Source organism: Halichoerus grypus, chromosome 3 (assembly GCF_964656455.1).
Source record: "Halichoerus grypus chromosome 3, mHalGry1.hap1.1, whole genome shotgun sequence".
NCBI lineage: Eukaryota > Metazoa > Chordata > Mammalia > Carnivora > Phocidae > Halichoerus > Halichoerus grypus.
The window spans coordinates 169,114,247-169,140,697 of NC_135714.1; the positions used below are offsets into that span (position 1 = coordinate 169,114,247).

General features: G+C 43.9%; 2 protein-coding genes across 8 annotated transcripts in view; one reads left to right on the forward strand and one right to left on the reverse strand.

The window, feature by feature from the left end:
• The window catches only part of INTS10 (integrator complex subunit 10), a 39,692-nt gene extending 26,324 nt beyond the window's left edge, over window positions 1–13,368 (forward strand). For 3 of the 4 annotated variants that reach the window (XM_036102370.2, XM_036102373.2, XM_036102374.2), the window contains 5 exons: window positions 5,512–5,591; window positions 6,667–6,829; window positions 7,724–7,817; window positions 10,710–10,787; window positions 12,956–13,368. In XM_036102370.2, the coding sequence (XP_035958263.1) occupies window positions 5,512–5,591; window positions 6,667–6,829; window positions 7,724–7,817; window positions 10,710–10,787; window positions 12,956–13,112 (572 nt within the window). In that variant the 3' untranslated portion in view covers window positions 13,113–13,368. The remainder of the gene's footprint in view (window positions 1–5,511; window positions 5,592–6,666; window positions 6,830–7,723; window positions 7,818–10,709; window positions 10,788–12,955) is intronic. The other variant, XM_036102372.2, reaches the window with a different exon arrangement.
• A 4,168-nt stretch (window positions 13,369–17,536) lies between these two features.
• LOC118542288 (heparan-alpha-glucosaminide N-acetyltransferase) overlaps window positions 17,537–26,451 on the reverse strand; it is an 86,453-nt gene continuing 77,538 nt past the window's right edge. For 2 of the 4 annotated variants that reach the window (XM_078069547.1, XM_078069548.1), the window contains 8 exons: window positions 25,140–25,261; window positions 24,623–24,749; window positions 23,192–23,278; window positions 21,548–21,676; window positions 21,342–21,419; window positions 20,674–20,744; window positions 20,464–20,576; window positions 17,537–19,887 (listed from right to left, as the gene is read on the reverse strand). In XM_078069547.1, coding sequence (XP_077925673.1) covers window positions 19,706–19,887; window positions 20,464–20,576; window positions 20,674–20,744; window positions 21,342–21,419; window positions 21,548–21,676; window positions 23,192–23,278; window positions 24,623–24,749; window positions 25,140–25,261 — 909 coding nt within the window. In that variant the 3' untranslated portion in view covers window positions 17,537–19,705. The remainder of the gene's footprint in view (window positions 19,888–20,463; window positions 20,577–20,673; window positions 20,745–21,341; window positions 21,420–21,547; window positions 21,677–23,191; window positions 23,279–24,622; window positions 24,750–25,139; window positions 25,262–26,451) is intronic. The other 2 variants (XM_078069549.1, XM_078069550.1) reach the window with 2 other exon arrangements.

The window sequence follows — 26,451 nt, forward strand, 5'->3', positions numbered from 1 at the left end:
CACTCCCCCTGCTTGTGTTCCCTCTCTCGCTGTGTCTCTCTCTCAAATAAATAAATAAATAATCTTTAAAAAAAAAAAATTAGAAAAGTCTCAAATACACAAGCTAATCTTACACCTAAAGGATGTGGAGAAAGAACAACAAATAAAGCCTAAACCGAACAGGAGAAGAGAAATAATAAAGATTAGAGCAGAAACCAATGAAATAGAAACCAAAAGAATGGTAGAACAGATCAATGAAACTAGAAGCTGGTTCTTGGAAGAATTAATAAGATCAATAAACCCCTAGCCAGACTTAGAAAAAAGAAAGGACCCAAATTAATAAAATCATGAATGAAAGAGGAGAGATCACTACCAACACCAAGGAGATAAAAACAATTTTGAGAACATGTTATGAGGGGCGCCTGGGTGGCTCAGGTCATGATCTCAGGGTCCTGGGATCGAGCCCCGCATCGGGCTCCCTGCTCTGCCGGAAGCCTGCTTCTCCCTCTCCCACTCCCCCTGCTTGTGTTCCCTCTCTCGCTGTGTCTCTCTCAAATAAATAAATAAATCTTTAAAAACAAAACATATTATGAGCAACTATATGTCAACAACTTAGGCGATCTGGAAGAAATGGATGCGTTCCTGGAAACTTATAAACTACCAAAACTGTAACAGGAAAAAATAGAAAACCTGAACAGACCCATAACCAGCAAGGAAATTGAAGCAGTAATCAAAAATCTCCCAACAAACAAGAGTCCGGGGCTGGATGGCTTCCTAGGGGAATTCTACCAAACATTGAAGGAAGAACTGATACCTATTCTTCTGAAGCTGTTTAAAAAAAAAAAAGTAAGGAAAACTTCCAAACTCGTTCTGTGAGGCCAGCGTTACCTTGATCCCAAAACCAGACAAAGACCCCACCAAAAAGGAGAACTACAGACCAATTTCCCTGATGAACATGGATGCCAGAATTCTCACCAAGATCCTAGCCAATAGGATCCAACAGTACATTAAAAGGATTATTCACCACGACCAAGTAGGATTTATTCCTGGGCTGCGAGGCTGGTTCAACATTCACAAATCAATAACATGATACATCACATTCATAAAAGAAGGACAAGAACCATATGATCCTCTCAATTAATGCAGAAAAAGCATTTGACAAAATACAGCATCCTTTCTTGATTAAAACTCTCCACAGTGTAGGGATAGAGGGAACATACCTCAATATCATAAAAGCCATTTACGAAAAGCCCACAGTGAATATCATTCTCAATGGGGAAAAAATGAGAGCTTTTCCCCTAAGGTCAGGAACACGACAGGGATGCCCATTCTCATCACTGTTGTTCAACATAGTACTAGAAGTCCTAACCTCAACAATCAGACAACAAAAAGAAATAAAAGGCATTCAGATTGTCAAAGAAGAAGTCAAACTATCTCTTTTTGCAGATGACATGATAGTTCATGTGGAAAACCCAAAAGACTCCACCCCAAAATTGCTAGAACTCATACAGGAATTCAGCGTGGCAGGATATGAAATCAATGCACAAAAGTCAGTTGCATTTCTATACACTAACAATGAGACAGAAGAAAGAATTTAAGGAATCAATGCCATTTACAATTGCACCAAAAACCATAAGATACCTAGGAATAAGCCTAACCAAAGAGGTAAAGGATCTGTACTCTAAAAACTACAGAACACTTACGAAAGAAATTGAGGAAGACACAAAGAAATGGAAAAACTTCCATTCTCATGGATTGGAAGAATAAATATTGTTAAAATGTTTTTGCTACCCAGAGCAATCTACACATTCAGTGCAATTCCTGTTAAAATACCATTCACATTTTTCACAGAGCTGGAACAAACAATCCTAAAGTTTGTATGGAACCAGAAAAGACCCGGGATAGCCAGAGGAATGTTGCAAAAGAAAACCAAAGCTGGTGGCATCACAATGCCAGACTTCAGGCTCTATTACAAAGCTGTCATCATCAAGACCATATGATACTAGCACAAAAACAGACACATAGATCAATGAAACAGAATAGAGAACCCAGAAATGGAACTCTCTGGTCAGCTCTCTGGTTGACTCTCAACTCTCTGGTCAACTGATCTTCAACAAAGCAGGAAAGAATATCCAATGGAAAAAGGACAGTCTCTTCAACAAATGGTGTTGGGAAAACTGGACAGCAACATGCAGAAGAATGAAACTGCACCATTTTCTTACACCATACATAAGGATAAACTCAAAATGGATGAAAGACCTAAATGTGAGACAGGAATCCATCAAAATCCTTGGGGAGAGAACACAGACAGTAACCTCTTCGACCTCAGCCACAGCAACTTCTTGCTTGACACGTCTCCAAAGGCAAGGGAAACAAAAGCAAAAATGAACTATTGGGACTTCATCAAGATAAAAAGCTTCTGCACAGCAGAGGAAACAGTCAACAAAATAAGAGGCAACCTACTGAATGGGAGAAGATATTTGCAAATGACATAACATAAAGGGCTAGTATCCAAGCTCTATAAAGAACTTATCAAATTCAGCACCCAAAAAGCAATCCAGTCAAGAAATGGGCAGAAGATGTGAACAGACATTTCTCCACAGAAGACATACAAATGGCCAACAGACACATGAAAATATGCTCCACATGCCTGAGCATCAGGGAAATACAAATCAAAACCACAATGAGATACCACCTCACACCAGTCAGAATAGCTAAAATTAACTTAGGAAACAACAGATGTTGGCGAGGGTGCAGAGAAAGGGAAACCATTTTACGCTGTTGGTGAGAATGCAAGCTGGTGCAGCCACTCTGGAAAACGGTATGGAGGTTCCTCCAAAAGTTAAAAAAAGAGCTACCCTATGACCCAGCAATTGCACTACTGGGTATTTACCCCAGAGATACAGATGTAGTGATCCAAAGAGGCACGTGCACCCCAATGTTTATAGCAGCAATGTCCACAATAGCCAAACTATTTTGTCCATTGACAAATGAATGGATAAAGAAGATGTGGTTCATATATACAATGGAATATTACTCAGCCATCAGAAAGGATGAATACTTACCATTTACATCAACGTAGATGGAACTGGAGGGTATGATGCTGAGCGAAAGAAGTCAGAGACAATTGTCATATGGTTTCACTCATAACTGAAATATAAGAATATAAGAAACAGTGCAGAGGATCATAGGGGAAGGGAGGGAAAACTGAATGGGAAGTCTTCAGAGAGGGAGAAAATCCATGAGAGACTCTTAAGTATAGGAAACAAACAGAGTTGCTGGAGTGGAGGTGGGTGGGGGGATGGAATTAACAGGGCAATGGGCATTAAGGAGGGCATGTGATGTGATGAGCACTGGCTGTTATAGGCACCTGATTAATCATTGAACACTACATCTGAAACTAATGATGTACTGTATGTTGACTAATTGAATTTAAATAAAAAATAAATAATATGTAACAGAAAAGTAAACTATGTGGCATAATATATAATTTCAAATAAACATTTATTTTTATTTTTAAAAAAAAGAAGAAAAGGTCTTTGTGACTGGTAGGTAGATTTATTAGGACACTAAAATTTCCTAGAAGACAAAAGCATGATAGTCTTAATCATTATTGAAGCTGTTTAAGGTACGTGGGAGGTTTTAAAAAAAAAAAGGTATAGCCCAGACCCCTTCAGAAAGTGTGTCTGTGAAACAGAAGCAAATCAGGTAGTTAAGGTTGGACCTAGCTGACTTCAAGACTTACTTTAAAGCTATAGTAATAGAGATACTGTAGTGTTGGCATAGAGACTGATGGATGGAACAGAATAGAGAACCAAGAAACAGGTGGTATTACAATTTGGTGGGCCAAGCATGAGTTTACCCAATAAGTGGTAGTGGGGCAATCAATCCAAATGTAAAAACAACAAAAATGTGATCCCTCCTTCACACTACAAAATAATTATTTAAATTTTAAGATTAAAAATGGAAAGTAAAACTTTCAAGCTTTTAGAAGAAAAGATTATTTGGGCCTTCTAAGTAGAGAAGGATTTAGGCTACAAAAAGCACACAACAGAAAGGAAAAGATTAGTAAATTTAGTCACATTAAAATTAAAATACCAACAAAAGATACTGTGATCAAAGTGACAGGATAAGCCTTAGCCTGCAAGAAAGTTATCCAGCACATAGAATCAAACTTTTGAAAGAGCTGCTTCAAACCAGTAAGAAACAACCAGCCAACCCCTCATAGAAAAACAAGCAAAGAATATGAACAACAGATTCACAAGCAGAAATCCAAATGACCATAAACTATTTGAAAGGATTCTCAACCTATTAGCAATATGGGAAATTCGGATTAAAACAGTAAGCTACCATATCAGACACGTCAGAATTCAGAGTGGAAATACTGTCGGATGTGAAGACACACATTGCCCGTCTCCTTCTGGAAGGTGTATAAACTCATACCATCACTGTGGAGACCAGTTTAGCTATTCCAGGTTGAACATCTCATTACCTAGTTACATACCTCTTCTAGTTAAATCCCTTAGATCAGTGCTTTTCAAACGTGGATCCTCAGCCCCCCAGGTAATGAATTTCAACCATTTTCTTCTTTTAATGAGATAGAATATAATATTATTACTAAAATGAGTTCATCTCCTGTAAAAAAGGTAAATTGTATTTCATGAACCTTTTGTTTTAGGTACATAAACATATGTAAATATGTATATACAGGATCTCCATGATTTCTTGCTAATTTCATCCTCAGGGTAGAGAAGGATTTAGGTTATAAAGAGCACACACCATAAAGGAAAGGATTAAGGTCTTGGTCTGAAAACTATTGCCTGAAGTTTCTTTCCCACAAGTGCACAAGAAAATATATATAAGAATGTTTACTTTAGCATTGTTTGTAATAGTGAAAAATTGGACATCTCACTGCCCACCATAAAAGAATGGATAAATGAATTGTGACATATGTAAATAGCAGAGTACTGTATAGACATTGAAAATCAATGAACTAGAGCTATAGTATTAGTATCAAAAACAGTTTGCAGAAGGATGCATACAATATGACACCATTTATATAGTAGACTGAAAACTTGCAAAACTTTCCTCTGTTGTTGCAGAGGAATGAAAAACAGCGCCTTCAGGATAATAGTTACTTTAGGGAGAAGGGAAGGGACAGCTGACAAGGTGCACAAGAGGTTTCAACTAAATTTGTGATACTTTATATTAAAATCTTTAAAGCAAAAAGTTAACATTTTATACAGCTGAGTGTTGAACACGGTATTACAAACACCTGTGTTTGTTTCTCTACATTTGAAATGTTTTGTAATAAAAAGTATTTAAGCAAGGTTAGGAAAGAAGATTGATAAATGAAATCCAGAGATCATTCAAAAACCAATTTCACCATCACTAAATAGAATCGTGGTTTAACTATATTTGAAACCATGTGACTGTTGCTTATCTTTTTTTTCTGGAAAGCATCTTAAATATATGCTTTTCAAAGCTGTTTTCTTTGCTCATAACAGACATATTGTGGACTTTTGCCCACAGGTTCAGATCTGAAGTTGCTGCCTTGTACCAGCAAGGCTATCATGCCGTTCTGCCTGCATCTAATGCTGGCTTGCTTTAAGGTAAGCTGAAGGCCGATTAGCATGAACGCAGTTTAATTTGGAACACTGTTCTGATGATCTGGAGTGACTTGGTGTCGTGGGGAGAGCACATGGGCTAGCGATGAACAAATACCAACTGTGGACTGCACTAGGCACAAATGAGTGGGAAATGATCCCCATCCTCGAGCAGTTTACCAATAAGCGTGACAGTTATCCAAATAACCTGCCCGTAGAGATGGTCAGTAAGATTGTATGAATTAACGTATGTCAGAATATATTAGCTAGAAGAAGAGATTACAAATGCCCTTGGGTTCATAGAGGGATGGTGGGTTTGTTATCCTAAAGACGGGGGAGGGGTGGGGTGGGGTGGGGCGGGGGGTGAAAGCATTTCAGGCTTTAAGGTGAACACCAGCAGAGCTGGGAAGGTTTACAGGCTGTTGGAAGAACGCCAGGCCCTTGGCTGCAGGTGCATTTCACCAAGGTTTGTGAGCAAGAGAACAGCAGTACTGGGTCTCTGTTTTAGGGCTGTAATTCCCAGACTTCACTCATTGCCAGAATCCCTTGGGGCAACAGAAACAATTTAAAGTGTGATTTGGGGCCTAGCTGCTCATTTAGTCCTTGGGCCGGTTCTGCATTTCACACTGCCACTTCCTTCCTTGTTGCTCGCTGCCTTTCTGCTCCCCAGTCCATGTTCTCCTCAAACCCTTCTCTCCTACTCGCCTTCTGGCCCACCCTCTACCAGCAACTGCCCCCTTCAAAGAAATCTCAAATCCTTCTCTGTGCCATACAGAACCACTCAGCTTCTCTCGCCCTTTTCCCAAAGTCGAGCTTCAGGCCTGCCAGGCGTGTCCAGCTCCCGTCAGGATGCTCAGTGACCTTGTTCCCAGCACAGAGGGAAGCCAGGCTTCTGTGGTTGGGACCCACCCCCCTCAGAAGGCAGTCGTGTTGTTTGCGTGGCAAGTGTATGTTCTGCTTTGTTCCCTAGATCACACATTTTCATATAGCGGCATTTTTTCAGGAAGTGCTATTTGGTATATTTAAGATCACCCCATGATTTCCTTTTCCTTCCATGTCTGCACAAATCCTTGTCTTGCAGCTCCGAGCTTTCGCGGACAGCAGGGACGACATGGCGCTGGGCCACGTGATTGTCTTGCTTCAGCAAGAGTGGCCACGGGGAGAGAATCTTTTCTTGAAAGCTGTCAGTAAGATTTGCCAACAAGGAAATTTCCAATACGAGAATTTTTTCAACTATGTTACAAGTATCCTTTTTCCTGTGTGAGCATAAGAAATTCTGACTTTTTTTTTTTTTTAGAATAAATGCATGGTACAAGAGTGAATGAATCATTCCAGGTAGAAATACTGGTTTTCACTATTCGGGGGGAAGAGAGGAAGAATGACGATTAAAAATGGGCCTGTGGCAGTTGGTCTCAATGGGAGTCCTAAAAGGCTTCACAGAGGTGATGCACGGAATCAGGAATACAGTCAGCTCAGCTCCACTTTCCACCTCCATCGACTTCTAGGCAGGTACCCGAGATGCCTACATCAATAGCCTTCAGGTTCCCGAGAGGCCCAGAGCGACTGGTGAGGCCAGAAAATAGAATAGTTCATGGGCCTTCATCTGTCAGCACAGGGCCTCGTGGGGCCTCTCCTGGGGGCACTGGCTGTCCCCCGGGGTCAGCTGTTAGAGCACCGTGTCACAGCTGTTATAACTGCCACTGAGAACCCACCACACGTGCGGCCCGGCCCAGCAGCTGCTTTCGGCCGTAGGGAGTGTCGTGTTTCACACTGTTGTTAGGGAAAGACCACCTTCGACTTGTGAGGAACGTGCTGCCCTTGTCCAAGCGCCGTTTCCGGGGATCCAGCACCCCCACTGCCTCTTTCATTTCTTACTAAGAAAACAAAAGATTTTGCTGTTATGATCATATAGAATCTGTTTAATTAGCATCTGTAGGAGAAACATATTTATCTTTACGAGGTGGTCTGGTTGGTACAAGAATCGTCAGTTTGGGAATCAGACCGGCCTGGGTTCCGGTACTGACTCTGGTTAGCGGGGTGGCCTTGGGCAAGTCACTCGGTCACTGCCAGCCCAGTCCTCCTCCGAGAGAGCAGGGCACCTTGTTTCTGCACGTGGTTAACCTGAATCTGGCCTGCAGATATCGATATGCTGGAGGAATTCGCCTACTTAAGAACTCAGGAAGGTGGGAAAATTCATCTGGAATTACTGCCCAATCAAGGAATGCTGATCAAGTAAGTATGCTGTCTTGCTGTCCCATGCTAAGTGCTCACCTTTCATGTGCTTGTAGGAAATATTTGTAAGTTTCTGTAGCTTTGAGAAGTTTCACAGAAAGGAATCCAAACCTGGTCCCTGTTTTTGAGAGTAGATTTGATTCTGGGTACCTTTTGAAATTTGGTGTTTCCTTAACTACGTTTCTGATAAAGCATTGTTTAAATTGGGATATTTCTGTCACTTTTGAAACCTTTTCACTAAACGGAAGTCTCATTCATGGTATCTTTTCCTTTCCAAAATTTACAGGCTAATCCTATAAATTTTTGGTGAGACATAAATGTTTTTAATTAAGAAAGAGGCATGCTTAATTAAAATTGTAATGGATTAGGAAAAGCTACAGACTTTATTTATAAACTGTACTTGGATTTTAGTATTTATTTGAAGGCTTCCCAAGCAGTCATTGCTTGCACAGTGCAAGGGAAACTAGCCGGGTCTAGTGCCTCTAAGAAAAACACCCCTGCCCCAAGAAATGGTGGTGGGGGGTCTGCTCTCGGGCAGTGCCCTCCCACACCTACATGAAGTTAGTGACCATTTATGATTTTTAAATAGCTCATAAATCTTGCTTCTATCCTTCAGTACTCATTGTAGTTTGGGTAATAGATCCTCCGTGCTGTTAATGCCACGTGTAGCTTTATTTTCATACTTCCTCCTTTGCGTCCTGCAGACTCAGCATGGCCGTGAGTCAGTTAAGAGTCACTGCAAGAGACTGAGCCCCAAGTGAGAAGGGAGTGTTGCTAAGGCTGAAAACCTTGTCCTTTTTCTCTCAATTGCAAAATGAATGAGTTTTCCACACCTTCTGTCTTTGTAGAGCCTTAGAAATGTTGAGAGGGAAGCATGAGATGTGCATTGTGGCTATGTGTAATCGCAAACATTACTTTACTCCTATCGAGAAGAGGGTCTTAGGGAATCCATTCTAAAGAATGGGAAGATTAAGTGGGGTTTTGTCCTTCGTCTTGTAAATAGTATTAATGGATATTCTAAACGTCTAAATTAAAAGAACAAGGGCTGTTTTTTGAAAACACGAGATATGCATTAGGTGGCTTAGGCAAGATGGGCTGGACATGCTCATCTTCCCATCTCCATTCCCTTCCCTAAGACTGCAAATAAAAACTAGGGGCCAAATAATTGCATGGTAAAAATATTCTTAACAGTGGTCGAGAACGAAGATGACTTGTTGATATGGGAACTTAGGTAACCCTTTTTGTGGGCTTAAAAATAAAAGATTTCTAGGTTTTGAGGCTGGATATATAAAACATACCTAATATTAATAACTTTTTAGTTAATTCACATTAACGCTTACTGTACAAATTATCATAATATAGGAACAGCCTTAGAATCAACTACATTTGCTTAGGGTTAAGCTTATAGATGATATCTCACTTCAGATAGTGCTTAACTGTGGAAATATGAGTGAATGGACTGTTACAAAATCAACAGTTGGATCTCGAACTTCATTATACAGAACCTTTCTTCTGTAGCCAGTTTGTATCGAGCCAAGCAGTGACATGGTTTCATGCAGACAACCTCTAGGACAAGGGATGAAAGCAGGCGCTCTCGGACACCCAGATAATATCACTGTAAAGAGTTGTTTAGGGCAAGGCAGGGATGCACAGCATGCATTTCTAGACTTTGGAGAGAATTCCAGGCTCTCCCACCTTGGTCAGTATAAACTTCAATGTCTTCTAACACCCTGTAGAAGACCAGTAAGCCTCTTAGGAAACCTGCTGTTCTGTTTGGAAGCAAGAATAGGGACTGTTACGTAGGGAGCTGACCTTCTAGAAATTTGCCCAGTCTTCACCGTGCGAGTCTCAAAGTTCAGTTGAAGCCTGCATTTGAGATTACTTATGCCTAGCCAGCGGGAGAAGCAAGCTGCATAAAGCCAGAGAGCTCTTACTAAGGGGGTAGGACTAGAATCTTGAGTAAAACTATCTATATTGCTTTTCCCTTTGGTTCCAAACAAATTCTCTGACGCCATCGCAGACCTTTTGGGTGGCGCCTCCAGCCGAGTGGCAGAGGTGTTGTGAGCAGTGCACAGCCCTCCCCTTGGGTAAGGTTGTGAGTCCGTCTGGTCTGCTCGGATGCTAGCGGGTCCCAACCTGAGGGCGCCCGGGGCCTGACCAACAGAACAAAGACGCTTTGTCTCCTTACGTATTTTTAAATAGAGAACTATTTCTTTGCCGATATTTGCAGTACCATAGTTGCATTAGACTGGGTGAAAATGGAAAAACCATGTCCTGTGCACAAATCTTTGTTTCGAATTCTGTAAAGCCATGGGTCCCAGACTTCTTCCCTCCCCTCCCCCCCCATCTGTTCCTTTTTCTCAATACTTTTTGAAATTCAGGCTCAACCTTTCTTGATCAAAAACATTGCCAGCCCCTCTAGTCGTCCTGGAAGGGCCTCTTCAGTTCGGGGCTTCAATCCTGGCAAAGATAGTTATCAAAAGCCCCCAAGTTTATCTCTGGGATTGGCGGGGGCATGAGCAGAATGGAGAGTGAAGGAGGCTGGATTCAAAAATGTGTCTTCTCAAGTGTGACCCCCTCTCCGCACTGCTGTTCAATTGCGTCTCGTCATCCTCTTCCTTGGTGGTTGCTTTTACACCAAATCTCGAGTGGCCTGAGCTCGGGGCCCAGGAACAAGATGCTCTGGACGTGCCCCAGCAGCAGGTGCAGGGAGAGGACTGCTAGCTTCTCCCGTCCTCCCGAAAGACACCGCTGAGGCCGGGGGCCCGTAGAGGTTCAAGGGTTTCTGCATAGTCTGTTCCAGTCTTGTGCATTTTCTCTGGCGTGTTGTTTTTGCAGTGCAGGGTGAGTCGGTGTGGGTGTTTGAATGCTGCTGTTTGCTGTTTTTTAAAGGCCTTCTAGCCCTCCCATGGGGTTACTGCAGCAGGAATTCTTACCTGTGCTTCAGCCCAGCATACAGACTGCTGACAGGTACCACGTGGAAAAACACCTGCTCATAGTGTGCCGTTTTGTCAACATGTCGTACTGCCCATGGTTTCCAGCTCTCTGTTCCTCAGTGCTCTTTTTCATGCTTTATTTATTTTTTTAATTTGTTCTGCATTCCTTGGCAAACCATCTGGTTGTAATATTGTAACATTTCTTATTTTTTTTCCATAAGTTGCCAGTGTTTTTGTGTTCGATTTAAAAATCATTATGGATCTGGAAAAAAAAAAGTTATATAAAACCGTGTAGGTTAAGCACACCTTAGGTTAGGCTCTAGACTGTGATTCTCTTTTGATAAAACATAAGGCATTCAGTCATAAATATTTAAGGATGCCGGAGCTCATTTTAAGTAAATTTTGTTCGTGGATTGTCATATTAGTGAGCAGTGTCGATGTTCTGGTCTAACCGGGCCTTAGCACAGCATTTACTGATTTTTCAGACCTTCCCTTTCTAAACTGAAAATACTTGGTATGCTGCATTTATTAGCTGATTTCTCCTGTCCTTAACCACAGAAGCTAACTAATGCTCTTCTTCATCCAAACTCACCAGAGGGATAGAAACTGATAGAAATATAATGGAGTTGTACTGCTTTATCTGTAGAAACAATACCATTGAACCATGATCAGCAGGACACGACATTTTATTATATTTGTACTAGCACGAAGGGAAAAGTTTGCTTTGAGCTTTCAAAGCCCTTTAGCTAGTTGTCTGCAAATACCAGTAATTCTCAGTTGCTCAAGGGTTGGCTCCCATCAGGGGTTGCAGTCTGGGACCCAGAAGAACAGGATCTCGGGATGGCTTCAGTGGGTCTACGCCTATTCCCAGTGGGCCTCATGGGCTCAGCCCCACTGATGCCACGTCCTTATTACTGAGTTAACCAGCCGACTTCACTAGAAACGTCCACAGAGAACTGTGTTTTCTCCCTGGCACTGCTGCCGTCGGCGTAGTTCTTCCGAATGCCCGCGGGCATTGTAGACTGTCGTGTAGTATCTTTGCTAGTCTGACAGAGCCGAGTTTTGTTTTTTCTTCTGTTGCATTGCAACTTTTTGACTTCTGTTGTACTGTTTTATATGACAATAAACAAGTTTAAAAAAAAAAAACAGGAACATTTTAGAGTGGTTTCGACAGTTTTGTTTTGGCCAATACATAAAAATCTAATTTTAAATCCCTGCTACTGTGTCTGAGGGAAGTTAGGCAGTCGAGGTGGGGAATGGAGGTGCCTTCTATTGGTCTAATCTACTAAACTACTGACCCGGTAGTTGAAACTCCTTTCCTTTTAACAACCCATTGAGTTTTGCTAGATTTTTCTTTTCCTTTCTTCATTTTGACGTCTTAAGTTTTCTGGGATTTCCTTTGTGAACTCCTTCTCCACAGCACAGCTTTCGGGCGTAGCTAGAACTTTTCTCGTGCTCCCACTGACCCTTCCACAGACGTGCACGTCTCCTGAGCACGTGGACCACATCTGGTCCCCAGTAGGCTTTTGCAGGGCACTGGCTGTTCTTCAGTGAGTCAGCTTCTCTCTCCCCACCCCTGCCAGACTCTTGTCTTGGGACCTCCAACTCCTCCTGCTGCTTCTCAGACAGACGTGAGTCTGGATGGGCTCAGCACTTAGCAGAGCTGTCCTGTTCTGGCATCACCGGAGAGCAATGCACTTGGAACCCCAGTGGCCCAGCACAAGCCCCAGGCCTTTCTGAGCCTCACCACAGAGCCCCCGGCCCCAGCTCAGTGTGGTGACTGGCTCATTCTGGCTTCCCTCCTCCCTGCTGCTGCCTCTGCACTCGGCTGCCTTGTCCGGACACGAACTGTGGGGCCATGTGGACTGGGCCCAGTTGGCCCAAAGTGACAGAACCGTGCACAGGTCAGCACAGGGATGCATAGTGTCAGAGCTGCAAGAGTCCAGAAGCAAAGCAGCTGGCATTTTACCAGACGTTTAGATGTTTAAAATAGCCTTTTACTGAGTGGGAAACATGTCTCTAGTTTTATGTCTTTCTGAGAAGGAACGGGTAGGGGGATTGTTTGGTTAGGGCTTTTCTTCCTTTTTGAATTTTTTTTACTTAAACTTAGATTTCAGTCAGGTTTTACTCCTGCCCCAGAAACACTGACCAGTGATGCCGGCGCTAACTGGTGTCCATCTGTTTCCCTGTCGCTGCCCTCAGGCACCACACGGTCACTCGGGGCATCACCAAGGGCGTGAAGGAGGACTTCCGCCTGGCCATGGAGCGCCAGGTGTCCCGCTGCGGCGAGAACTTGATGGTCGTGCTGCACAGGTTCTGCATCAACGAGAAGATCTTGCTCCTTCAGACTCTGGCCTGACCGGAGCCCTTTCCGCCGGAGGAAAGGCAGCTCCGAGCCGTGGGAGTTTTTGTGAAGACATAAAGCATTCATAAACGTTGCCGTTACAACTCTTAGAAGAAAACCTTCTGAGTTCCAACTCCTTGGTTGCTTAAAAGTAGTTCCCAAGAGTCTGAGACGCTATTTCTATTTTTCAGAGTCATTTTTTGTAATTTTTGTAAAACAAAAGAACCTGTTTTGTAAATAAAAATCATCCTAAGTTTGGGGCTTTTAAAAATGTATTTCAGTTCTTGAGAGTTTCTGAACAAGAGTGTGCTTTACTTAAATGAATATTATTCATGATCTCAAGGTCTTATTCATAGTTAGGCGTTGGTAGGTATTACATACCAACCTACTTTCAGACCTTTTCATTCAGGAAGTTTTAATACCAAAAACCTTTACGCCAGAATGAACTTGAGTGAACTTCCAGTGAGGGAGCTGTGGGTGGGGGTCTGTGCAGCAGCCCGGGGAAGGCGCCTCCTCCCTCCCGCCGAGCCCGGGTGCCCTGTGGCCCGGCTCCCAGCCCTGGCTCGGCCCGGCCTCTTACTGCCCTGTACTGAGACAGGTTAACTCCCCTGTGCCTCAGGCTCAGCCTTGAGACACAGATGATGGGACTTCCCTCACAGGCTGTGAAGATGAGGTTTCCCTCACGTGACATCTGTGGAAGGGCACCTCGTGTGTCCCGCTGGGCCAGTGTTAGTTCGCAGGTTTATTTTCTTCTTTGCCTGTCCTGAAATATATCAGGTAAACATCTAACAAATACTTGTTTCTAGGGGCTACTTAAGAATGAGAGGGCTAAGAAGTTAGTTACTTTGCATTAAAAGTTTTAGATCTACAGTTGACCCTTGAACAACGGGGGGGGGGGCATCTGGGGGCGACAGCACCCTCCCCCCCGCACGGTTGAAAATCCACCTATAACTTGATTCCCCAAAAACTTACCTACTAATAGCCTACTGTTGACTGGAAACCTTGCTGACCTGGGGTTACTCACCTTACAGTGAGACACAAAATGTTGATTAACACGTATTTTGTATGTTGCATGATTTATATACTATATTCTTCAAGTAAGCTAGAGAAAAAATGGTAAGAAAATCATAAGAAAAATACATTTATAGTACCGAACTGTAAAATATGTATAAATGGACCCATTTTCAAACCTGTGTTGTTCAAGGGTCAACTGTATTAAAATCAATAAAGTGGTTTAAGTAGTAGACACCTGATCTCAGAAAATATTCCACCTACCTCGTTTTAAAGTGTTTATCAATTTAATATGAGTTGATTACAAATATATAAACTATCCTGTTGTTTTGATTGAGGAATGTGTTGGCCCCTAACAGCTTTTAAATTAAACACTCTCTTACCTTTTGGTTTTATACCTTCCTCAGATTAGTATTTGGGGGCAACATACATCAAAACAAGACTTTCTTTTTTTTTTTTAAGATTTTATTTATTTGCGAGAGAGAGAATGAGAGACAGAGAGCATGAGAGAGAGGACGGTCAGAGGGAGAAGCAGACTCCCCGCCGAGCAGGGAGCCTGATGTGGGACTCGATCCAGGGACTCCAGGATCATGACCTGAGCTGAAGGCAGTCGCTTAACCAACTGAGCCACCCAGGCGCCCCAAAACAAGACTTTCTGATACCCAAATGTGTAGGCACCAGATAAAAGAACCAATCTTTTTTTTTTTTTTTTTTTTTAATTCAGTGGTGCCACCCCTGTGTGCAGAATTGCAGGGGAAATGCCATAGAATAAAATGGGAACTCAGACCCAAGTTTGCAGACAAGGCAGGGCGGGGCAGGACTGCTGACCTCTGGCTCGTGAGGACCCATCCACACCTCTTGCACTGAGACATGACCAAACTCCAGCACAGCTTCTAGCAGCATAAGGCCGCGTACCCAGGATGACCCTAGGCCCCCTTAAAATGCCCACCTGAGAAAGCTGCACATTCGCAGAATGTATTTGATTCGGCCAAAACATGGTGATGAGCAGATAGGTCCCTGAACCCCCTCCTAGAGTTATTTTTAGAAAGCTGGCAATTATAAATCCTTCTGCTGCCCTTTGAGATGTGAAACTACCACCGGAAACCATCTCCATAAGGACCCAAGATGTCTCCGAAACATAAATATCCAGGAGGAGAAAGGCCTAGTTCAGGTGGGCACCTTGCTTCAACCTGCCCCACCACCTCCCATCATAAAGATGGGAGAAGCGCCAACTCACAAATCCAGATGGCCTTGTCACACAGACGAACCCCATCACACCCCTCACTGCCTTTCCCTTAGCACCCCCAACCTTTAACAAGTCTCCAGCCTTTTTTTCCAGGGAACTGGCTCAGTTCACATTGGACCCCCAGTGCAGTCAAGTCTGCCCTCACCCCTCCGTTAGAATGGCTTTGTTTCTCTTTGACACAGGTCAGGCATCACCTGGGATTAAACTGACTCCTGGGCAGAACTGTGTCACAGGCAGGATTCGGCTAGATGGAGGTACCGGTCTACAAGCTAAACGACGCTTGGAGTTTAATATCAGCAGGAAAACTATCCTGGGTCGAAATAAAAGTGCATGACTACAAGCAATCAAGGACAAGAACAAACAGCCATAAAAGGTGGGAAAACCAAAGACCTGATTTTCTGTCCAGCTCTAGTAGTCCGGACAGAATTCCACCAGAACCTGAAATGGGACACTGCGGGAAGCCATGCGCTCCACACTGCAGGGAGCAAGGCCAGCTAGCTGTCCGCACGGCTAGCACTTTGGATGGAATTCTGCAGAGGAAAGCCAGCAAGATAATGGCATCTTTTGTCAATGGCAGTGTTCTGACATACACAATTAGATAAAGGGTTTATGAGGTCTGAGGCACTTTACGACATAAGGCAAACATCTAGCATTTCCATCAACTCTGAATTGGAAATGCATGTAGCCTAAAAAAAAACAAAAAACACCATGTTTTCAAACTAATGCCCAACAAATACTGATTACTAAGAGAAAAATGTTGGCTACACTACACTCTGGTGAAAACATTACACAGATATGCAATTAAAGACAAACACTAGCAGTGTGTTTTCCCACCTCATTTCAAAGTTCCAACAAAAGGAGTGTTAAAAATCTCAAAAGCTGAAATTGTGCCAGAAGCTGCATTGTTAATAGGGTCATGGATCCTACCGTGTATTGCTTAGTGTTTTTAAAGACCTACCCTTAATTTTTTACAATTGATAGAGATCTCTTCCTGAAAAGCAGTTTGATATGTTGAGAAGCTTTCTCAAAAGTCCATTTGTCTCCCCCGTTTTTTTGCGAAACAGAGTTACATTAAAGGAATAATAACTATTATGTTGGAATTTCATTTAAGCTGACACCCTTTAATACATCCTGGATTATTGCACATTTATAAAAGATGCCCTTTATTGGCCAGAGTGAAAAGACAAAAAGTATAAGAGCAACAATTTATTCACTTAATTATAAATAGGAATGAGTAATGGAAGTACAAAAAAATGAATAAACAACATCCAAGTACTACATCCCGGCTCTAGAACAGTATTTTGGGTTTTATTAAAGAACTCGACCCCGACTTCCCTGTAAGACACTCTCCCGACTGTGCCACTAACTCAGGCACACTCGTCCCCTGCCAAAGCAGGTCGTCCGTGTAGCCATGCCGTGGGCTCATCAGTCCACAGTCCCTTGTCACTGCTGGTTTCACGAGTCAGATGAGAGGCTCGTAGCCAGTGAGACACAAGCAGATGGCTGCTGAGAGGCTTCTGGGGAGGGTTTTCGGTCTAACGAAGTCATGAGATGCACAAAAGGGGATGCCCTCTCCTTCGGGTGGGGTGTCACGGTCCCTGAGTATGTGTGGCTGTCATGGTGCGCTGGCCGCACAGGCAAGTGAGCTGGAGCCAGCCCACCTCACGCCTTCTTGTATGAGCCAAGTTTTCCTTAAAACCCAGCTGAATCAGGATTTCCTGGTCCCTACCGTTCAATACACCCTGATATATATTCCCCTATTCAAGAAATGCTTCTGGAGGGGCGCCTGGGTGGCTCAGTAGGTTAGGCGTCTGCCTTTGGCTCAGGTCATGATCTCAGGGTCCTGTTATTGAGCCCCAAATCGGGCTCCCTGCTCAGTGGGGAGCTTGCTTCTCCCTCTCCTTGCTGCTCCCCCTGCTTGTGTTCTCTTGCACTCTCTCTGTCATAAGAAAAAGAGAGAAATGCTTCTGGATAACTCATCCAGAGACCCAACTCAGCCTGACTTTCCAGGACTTGGGATGACAGTGTGACCATCCATGATGACTCACTGCAAGAGAAGGGGGCAGCGGGTTTCCTCACCAACTGTCCCCTTACACATTAGCAAAAGGAACATTTTCATGGGGCACTCCGGACACAGTAATTTTATCAGCACTTAAATATTAAAAACAAAAACCACCATTGCTTTGCTTTGATAAATGTTTATTTAGCGCCTGCTAAGTACGAGGCACTGTGTGCGCACCATGAGGAATATACAGATGAACAAGACATAATTCTTGCCCGTCTAGCGCGGGAAATGAGACAGGTACACAAGTAACTATGACACCAGGCAGAAAGCGGTAAAACGCCATGAGACTGATCCCACTAAGGTATTATGAGAGGAAGAAAATGTTACTTTTGGATGAGAATACGAGATTAGAGAAGGTGTTTCAGAAGTAGTGGGTCTAAAGGTCAAGTGTACCCAGGAGAAAATTAGGGGGAAAAGCAAAGCAGGAAAACTCCAAAGTCAGAAGCAGGAGGTGCTAAGTGCTGGGCGGGGAGGAGCCTGGCTGGCTGGCGGAGGCGGGGCCTGGGGGCGGGGCCCGGGGGGCGGGGCCTGGGCGGGGCCCGGGGGGCGGGGCGCGGGTCAAGCAGCCGGAAGACGTGTCCGGCGCCCCCGAGGGTGGTTATGTATACTCTACATAACTTTGAGGGAAGCTTTTGTATGGAGGGGCTCTTACCCGAGCTCTTGCTGCATAAAGCTTAACCTGGAGGCGACGGGTAGTGACTTCTCAGAGGAAGGACTGAGGGGCGGAGGCCCGGACTAGAGCGACAAGGCCGCGGCAGCGAGAAGGCAGGAGCTTCAGGTGGAAGCATGGAAAAGGGGGCATGGAGGGGGTAAGGTGAGTGAGAGGTGACGGAGTTTCACAGCTAGAGACAGAGAAGGAGCCATTCACGGAGCTAGGAGAATGCAGAGGGAAAGTCTGAATTTGGGAAGAGAGGCGGGAAGACGGGGTGCCGGCGTGCCGGCGGGCGTCCGCGCGGAGGGTCCCGCGGGCAGGGACGCGTGGGGCTGAGGGTTCGGGGCCGAGGCCCACACAGGCCAGAGAGTCGTCGGTGCTGTGGTGACGGCTGGAGCCCCGTGCAGGCGGCCCCGTCCCAGCGCGGAGGGGTTTCAGCCCACGTACAACGTTCCGCCTGTTCCGCGTACAGTTCTCACAGAAAGGCCGTCAAGCATGACGACGCATCCTGTGAGCAGTGCTGCTTCTCTGGGCGTGTTGTCTTCGCTCCTGAGAGACTACTTCTTCAGTTTTGTGATGCCCACACGGAGTGCCTCCACTGTGGAGGGCCACTCTGAAAAGACCGACTCCAATGACAGGTGCGGTTTTTTAACCTTCTCCTTATCATTGATTTTGAAGAGTTTGCTGTAATAAAATTATTTTCCTAAGGATTTCAGAAAAGCTCTTGATGTATCCCACCTCAGTGAGCCGAAGAGCTGGAAGGAACCAGAGAGGCATCACTGTCTCCCTCATTTCACAGCCGAGGGAACTGCGGCCCAGCGAGGCCGCGGGACTGGCAGACATCTCACGCGGCAAGGAGAGCAAAGCTGGCGTCACAAGCAAGACTGTGCTTTTCTCTGCCACACTACAGCCCTGGGTGCCAGCCACCGTCTAGACACACAGTGAGAAAGACAGACAAGTGGATACACAGCCGAACAGGTACGTGAGTACTGTAACTGTAAGCAAGAGTGGCTGGGAATAACACATCTATATTTTAACTTCTTTTCCAAATGGGGAAAAGGACAGAATGCCTGCCAATAGAAAGGCATTTTTTGGACCCACCAATGCCTTGCAGATCTGAAAAGAAAATTACTCTTTCTTGAAATATTATACTGCACTTAACCACAAAAAATATTAGGCTGCATCGCTACACATTCCATCTGATCAGCCACAACAGAAATGATGGTCTTCTTGGTTGGCATGTGTGCACTCGGAAAGGCAGGCTACAGGAAAACGAGATCAATAAAAATTAGACTTTAGGTTGTTTTATCCGTCACAGAAGGAAAATGCCCATGGCAGTTTCCTTTTGAAGACTTAAATGAGAAATCCTTAAAATGAAGTTCTAAATATATCCATTTACATAGAAGATGGAGAAAAAAGACAATTATATTCCAAACATCTGTCTCAAAGACACAGAGTTCTGATGAACAGCCACGTCATAGTACACCAGCCAGAGCGCATCAGCATGTTCCCCAATCATCGGGAAATACGCATCCTACTGATTTTATAACTCATGGTTCCCTTTAATAAAGGCTGCTTCAGCACTCCCCCCAGGCCCACTAGAGTCTGCCAGCAACACATTTCAGCTGGAGCTGTCAGATTTTCCAAAAAACCTTCTTTTTATAGAGAATGTAGGCAATGAGCACCCAAATAGCAGTGGCGACTATGTTCTGAGTTAGATGCTCTTTGTGTGACTGGTTGTCCTGCAGCTTCCACTGAAAGGGGAAGTAGTTCTCAAACACCTCGTGGCCAACGTACACTAGAATAGAGTTCATTCCTGGAGGAGAGATACAGAAGATAATATTTTCCTGAGTCACATCTGATCATCTATTTAATTCTTGAAATTTGACTTTAGTCCAATGAAAAAAACAAAAAGCACACACTTATATTATTGGCTACTGCCAAAAATAAGTAATGCATATCTTAAATACTTAAGTATAAGCTAGATCAAAAATTAGAAAATATTTATAGTGATGTAATTCTTGAATAGTAAATCTATAAGGAGAGCCAAAATCATGAACTTTTCTTTTCTAGACCAGAAACTTGAGGTCAGAAAAATGTAACTGTCACTAGAATCGGAGGGCTGAAGTGAGTCACTGAAATGACTGGGTCTAGGGCGCCTAGGTGGCTCAGTCGGTTAAGCATCCGACTCTTGGTTTTGGCTCAGGTCATGATCACAGGGTCCTGGGATCCGGCCCCGAGGAGGGATCTATGCTCAGTGTGGAGTCTGCTTGAGATTTTCTCTCTCAGTCTCTCCCTCTCTCCTTCTGCCCCTCCCCACCCTGCGTGCACATGCTCTCTCTCTCAAATAAATAATCTTTCAAATCAACTCCAAGCTTAGAGGTTTGTTTACCTGGGTAGAAGAATGGGGTTCCCGTCCACAGTCTCTTCACATCTACAATGGGGTATAGGATAAGCAGGATGAAGAAGGCAAAGGAGCTCAGTGTGGTGACATACGAGATGGACCTACAAGGCGAATGAGGTGTTTCAGGGCTCCTGAGGAATGCATCCAGCATCAGCAAGATCGACCCAACATTAAAATGACTCTGTTTTCTGTACCTACCACAGATTTTTGTTTATTGGAATAAAGCCTTCATTTTCAGAAATTTTCGTCAAAGCAACAGAAATAAGCCCCTACAAAAGGGGGAGAAGGTTATTAGTTTTTTTTATATTATCTCAAAAAACAACTGTGTTTCAAAACTGGAAAATATGTTATTTAATTCCTTAGGGAGGGCTGAAAATTGTGTCTTATATTTTATTCTTTTAACTGGAAAACTATTTTCAAGATGCATAACTAAAAATATTCTCCAAAACAAAAATCTCCAAAGCATTCTCTTGAGTCGAAGGTAAACTAGTAAATAAATGAGAGAGGAAACGTGAGGGATAAAATGAACAGCCCAACTTTCAACTCTCCGTCACCGGGAGATCTGGAAGCGGACTTCTGAAAGCTCTTACCCTACTCTTCCTGGCCTGGCTCCCCACCGGGACCCACACTATTTCGTCACGATTCCGGCTGGCCTTTCAGCGGCAAACACTCTTAGTTATAAAGACATTTGCCTAAGAAAATAAACCTGAGAGTTCAGGTGTGAAGATGTGTTCCTCTCCTCCGCTCTTCTGGTGGAGAATGTAACTCCTGTGCTGTGGTCACAGCTCCTGTCCAGTGCTGCTGAGCATTTTCTTTCTTTGAAACATGTATGGACGGGATTTTAGTGAGGAACACCAGTTACTTACGAGAAAACAACACCAGGCAGTGAATCTGATCAGAATGTCTTTGGTCTGATCCTTGTAATACAAGAGTATTTTTCCTGCCTGGAGAAAAAAACACAGATGACCAAGAGAACTGCTTAAAGTATATTCGTGTTTCGTGTTCATCCACTGTCCTAATCACTCAACAGACAGACTCATCTGCCAGGCAAGCTGCTAGATGCGGGGATTACCGAGAGGAATGGAACATCACCCCTGCCCTTGACGGCTGGCCACCGAGGCACGGGGAACTCCTCGGGAGGATGGTACGAGACGCCAGGGAGGAAGTGCCGTCCGGTTGAGGCTACGGGCAGGAAGGGCATCTGGGCAGAATGGAACAGCATGCACAGAAACAGGTCAAATGGCTGAAAGAGCATGCGTCCCTGAGCTGCAGCTCAGTGAGACAGGCTAGAGGGTTGGGAAGGGCGGGAAGGTGGGAGGCAGGTAGGTTTGCGGGTCTCACTGGTGAGGCAGGGGCTTTCTCCCGTGTGAGAGAAGGAGCTGAGGAAAGTCACTTCTCCCCCACCCCAAAAAAACAGTAAGAAGGGACCAGCTCAGACTGGCCTGCTGGACGGCCCGGTCTGGCAGCAGTACAGAAGAGGGCCCGGGACAGGGTGGTACTAGAGGCAGAAACAGAAACAGTACAATCTGGACTTTGCCTAAAATCCCCTGAAATTAGGAATTAATTTCTGAAAAACATCAAAGAATAAGAAAATGTTCATAATAATTTGTAACTAAAGCTAAAATTTATGAATGTTTTCTATGTGCTAGTTCTTAGAATTTTACATGAATTAACTCATTCAATCCTCTCCACACTTTCCTGAAGTAGGTGCTATCGGAGCACAGAGGGACGAACATGCCCGAGGCTACCCAGCTGGAAAGTGGTAGAGCAGGGTTCAAGCCCATCCAGTGTGGCCTCAGGTCTGCACTCCTAACCCTACCCCAGGCTGCTCTCGTGGCGCAGATTCACACCTGCAGATCTGCAGATGCAGAGATTAAATGAATATATGTGAAAGCACCCACTGTGAACTATAAAGTGCTACAGAGGTGAGTATAGAACAGTATTTCTAAATATGAATCGCCAAAACTTACATGCCTTAGACCTGCACTACCCAATATGGCGGCCACTAGCCACCAGAGACTATTTGAAATTAAATTTAAATTAGTTAAAATGAAATGAAATTTAAAATTTCGTTCCTTGGTCATAATAGCCACATTTCAGGTACTCAAAAGCCACATGGACATGAATATTTTCATCAGAGCCTTCCATCAGCTGCTTTACACGCTTTTCCCTCCCCCCAGTTAGCTCTGCTCAAATAGTAGTTTCAAACACCAATAAGGAGAACTTTAGGGGGAAAAAAAATCTAGACTGCTCAGAATTTTAACAAAATTGCCTGTGAGATAAACCAAGAACAACCTGTATTGACTTTGGCATACAATATGCATAACCTGAAACCATACAGTGTGTGCACAAAGAAATAAATGTGACAACAGGGGACACAGGGACTTCCCAACACCACCAGTACACAAACATTCTGCACACTCCAGAAGGGAGAACTTTTACCCAGAAACTACTCTGTCTCCATTGCTAAAATAAGCCATATAAACAAGGAGAATTTGGGGGGAGGGGGAGATATAGGAATTATATCTAATTATTTCCATGTGCTGAATTTTAGCAATATCTAGTTCTGACAATCTGTCACATGTAACAGAATTTATTAGACCATAGAAGGCATGTTTCCAATTACTTGTTTTAATGAAATAGTTTTTGAATTAGTGATGAATGAATAATCATGAACTGTCAGAAAAATGTACACCCTAATGAAATGAACGAATACCTGAATTCCTAAAAATGCCATCACAATGGAGTTGATGGTCCCTAAAATTCCCTCTGGATCATAGGCCACCTCAGTGTGATAAAGCACCTTAACAAAACAGAAAAAGAAGGCAGAACTCACTGACCACGAAATGCATGCAAACAATTTGGAGATCAAATACAAACCTGAATACACTCCAGAATTCAATGTTTTTCATTTTTGCTGCAGAAATTCATGGACAACTTCTGGGGATTATAGGCAGAATACTTCTAATCAACAAAGTGTGGGGTGTGTGATACCAGAAGGGGACACAGAACCCAGGGATGAGCCATGACCCAGAGCAGCCACTTCAACTTCAGGGGCCAGTGACTTGAGGCATCCCTAACCGGTTCCAACACTGTGCATAATACCTTCATAACTGTCAGGTTGGTCAACCCTACTGTAACATCAAAAAGCTGTTCCTGGGACACCTGGGTGGCTCAGTCGGTTAAGTGTCTGCCTTCAGCTCAGGTCATGATATCAGGGTCTTGGGATCAAGCCCTGTGTTAGGCTCCCTGCTCAGCAGGAGCCTGCTTCTCCCTCTCCCTCTGCCCCTCCTCCTGCTTGTGCTCTCTCGATTGCTCTCTCTCTCTTAAATAAATAAATAAAATCTTAAAAACAAAAACAAAAAAAAGCTGTTCCTTTCTAACTTCCTTTACGGCAAATAACATTTAAAAATATATCTGTATTATTTTATTATAAAACAAACGTTCATGTAGAAACTGCAGAAATTTGGCAACAGACAGTGGTGGATCCCACAGTGCATTACTCAGATACCCCCTGCCCACCCCTCTCAGGACGAAAGTATTCATTCCCTGAGCTGGCAGAAATATTAATGGCCAAAAGCTCTCAGCCAAGTCCCTTTTCTGGATCTGTCCTTGACTAAAGAGAGCTGCCTCTCCAGGAGTCCCACTCCCCTACTGGGGGCAGTCCACATCCAATGGCCAGATCCCTCACTCCAATTCAGAACAACTCTAAAGCACCAGTCTAGCCCCCCAGGAGATGAGCTAAGGCCTTGTGTGACTACCAGTCAGTCCAGCTACCCTTTCTGCCCATTCCTGCTTCCTCTGATCCCCAGCAGGGGCTGATCCCAAAAGGACGGCCTGATAAGCTTCCTGCACACGAATCTCGGCCTCAGAGTCTGCGGCCAGGAAGTCTGACCTGAGCCACAGGGAAAAGCACGCCGCCACATGCTTGATCCACTGCATTTGCACTTTCAAATCCAAAGTAATGGATCCACACGGCCCCATAATAAACATTACATTTCCTAAATCAGCAAACTTTTCAAATAAAAATTAGGTCCCATCATAGTTTGTTAAATGGACAGAGTCTCCAGTTGGCCAGCACTTTCTGTTTTCCTTCATGTCAGAGCTCCCACGGGTCTAGCTCAAAGTGCAAGCGAGGCTCACTCACGGCCGAAGAAGGATGCTGGTAAATGTGGTCATCACCCAGAAGCAGGCGGTCAATGTAGCCAGCAGCTCCTCCGGTACAATTTGGATACTTCCCCAAATCTCCAATGCCACCAGGGCCGAGATAACCACTGGGAAAGTGAAAACACGTACTTAATTGACAAGATTTCAGCGGGAATAAGGCTTATCCTGGCAACTGTTGCAGCCCAACGAGGAGCCTCAAACACGGAGACCCCTCGGCGCCATGCACTCCCCACTGATGCTCTTCTGACTTGACTACTCCCCACAAGCTAAGGTGGGCAGCCCAACTTCCCTTCAAACAGGCCTGGAAAAAGCCTCACGGAGACATTCCTCTGGACATACACCAAACTCCTCACCCATACACATAATATGCCTCAAAGGAGAACAAAGAGTGAAAGCGAGTTCTTATCCCTCGGGAAATCTGCAAGCTCTCACCCCAGAAGCTCTGACTTGGCAGAAAAGTACATGCAAAAAGGGATTACCTCCGTGGGCTCACTTACGTAGGACATCCAGGAACAGGCAAGAAGAATGTCAAGCCCAGCCAAATGCTTTCCAGCATCAGAATGAAGAGCCACTGGGGCCAGCTGAAGATGATGTCTCGAAGGGAAAAGCAGCTTCTCTCCTGAGTGAGGGGTTATAAAAAAAAACATAATATGAACTACATGTAAGTAGAAGAGGGAAAAATATGCAGTAAACATATTCAGGAAATTCCTGGTGATTCTTCTGTTGGCCTTTATGGGAGTAATACAAAAATAGATGCATGTTTATTTCATATATATTATGTGGTCTACCTGCCCCTCCCCATGAAATATCACAGTAAAACATTAATTAAAAAGATATCACTGGATGGGATGCCTGGATGGCTCAGTCAGTTAAGTATCCAACTCTTGATTTTGGCTCAGGCGAGATCAAGCCCTGCATCTGGCTCTGTGCTCAGCATGGAGTCTGCTTGGGATTCTCTCTCTCCCTCTCCCTCTGCCCCTCCCTCCACTCATGCTCGCCCTCTAAATAAATAAACAAATAAAATCTTAGGGAAAAAAAAAGAAAAAAGAAATCACTGGACAATTCTACTCCTATACCCAAGAGAACTGAAAACAGATGTTCACACAAAAACTTGTACACAAATATACATGGAATCTTTATTCATACTAGCCAAAGAATGGAAATAAGTCAAATGCTGATCAACTGATGAATATATCTAAAAAGTGGTACATTCATAAAATAGAGTATTATTCAGCAGTAAAAGGAATAAAGCACCAATACATGGCCCTTGAAAAATATGCTACGTGAAAGAAACCAAACAGAAAGGCACATACTGTATAATTCCATTTATAAGAAATGTCAAAATAGGTAAATCTACAGAGACAGAAAGTAGATGAGGGGTTGCCCGGGGCTGGGGGGGGGGGGGGTCGTGGAGAACAGTGAGTGACTGGTAGTGAGTACAGGGTTTCTTGTGGGGTAATGAAAATGTTCTAGAATTGGGTAGTGGTGATGACTGCACAACTCTGTGAATATACTAAATATCATTGAATTGCATGCTTCAAACTTTTGAGTTTTTTTGGTATGTGAAATATATCTCCATAAAGCTGTCATTAAAAAAGCTAAAATACATTTTAAACACTGGGGAGGGTATGTACTATGGTGAGCGATGTGAATTGTGTAAGACTGATGAATCACAGACTTGTACCCCTGAAACAAACAATACATTATATGTTAATTTAAAAAATACATTTTAAGAAAGGAAAACGAAATTTAAACTTTTGGAGCTGTCGTGACTGAAGGAAGGAGTACAGCCCATCTATTCTTGGTGGC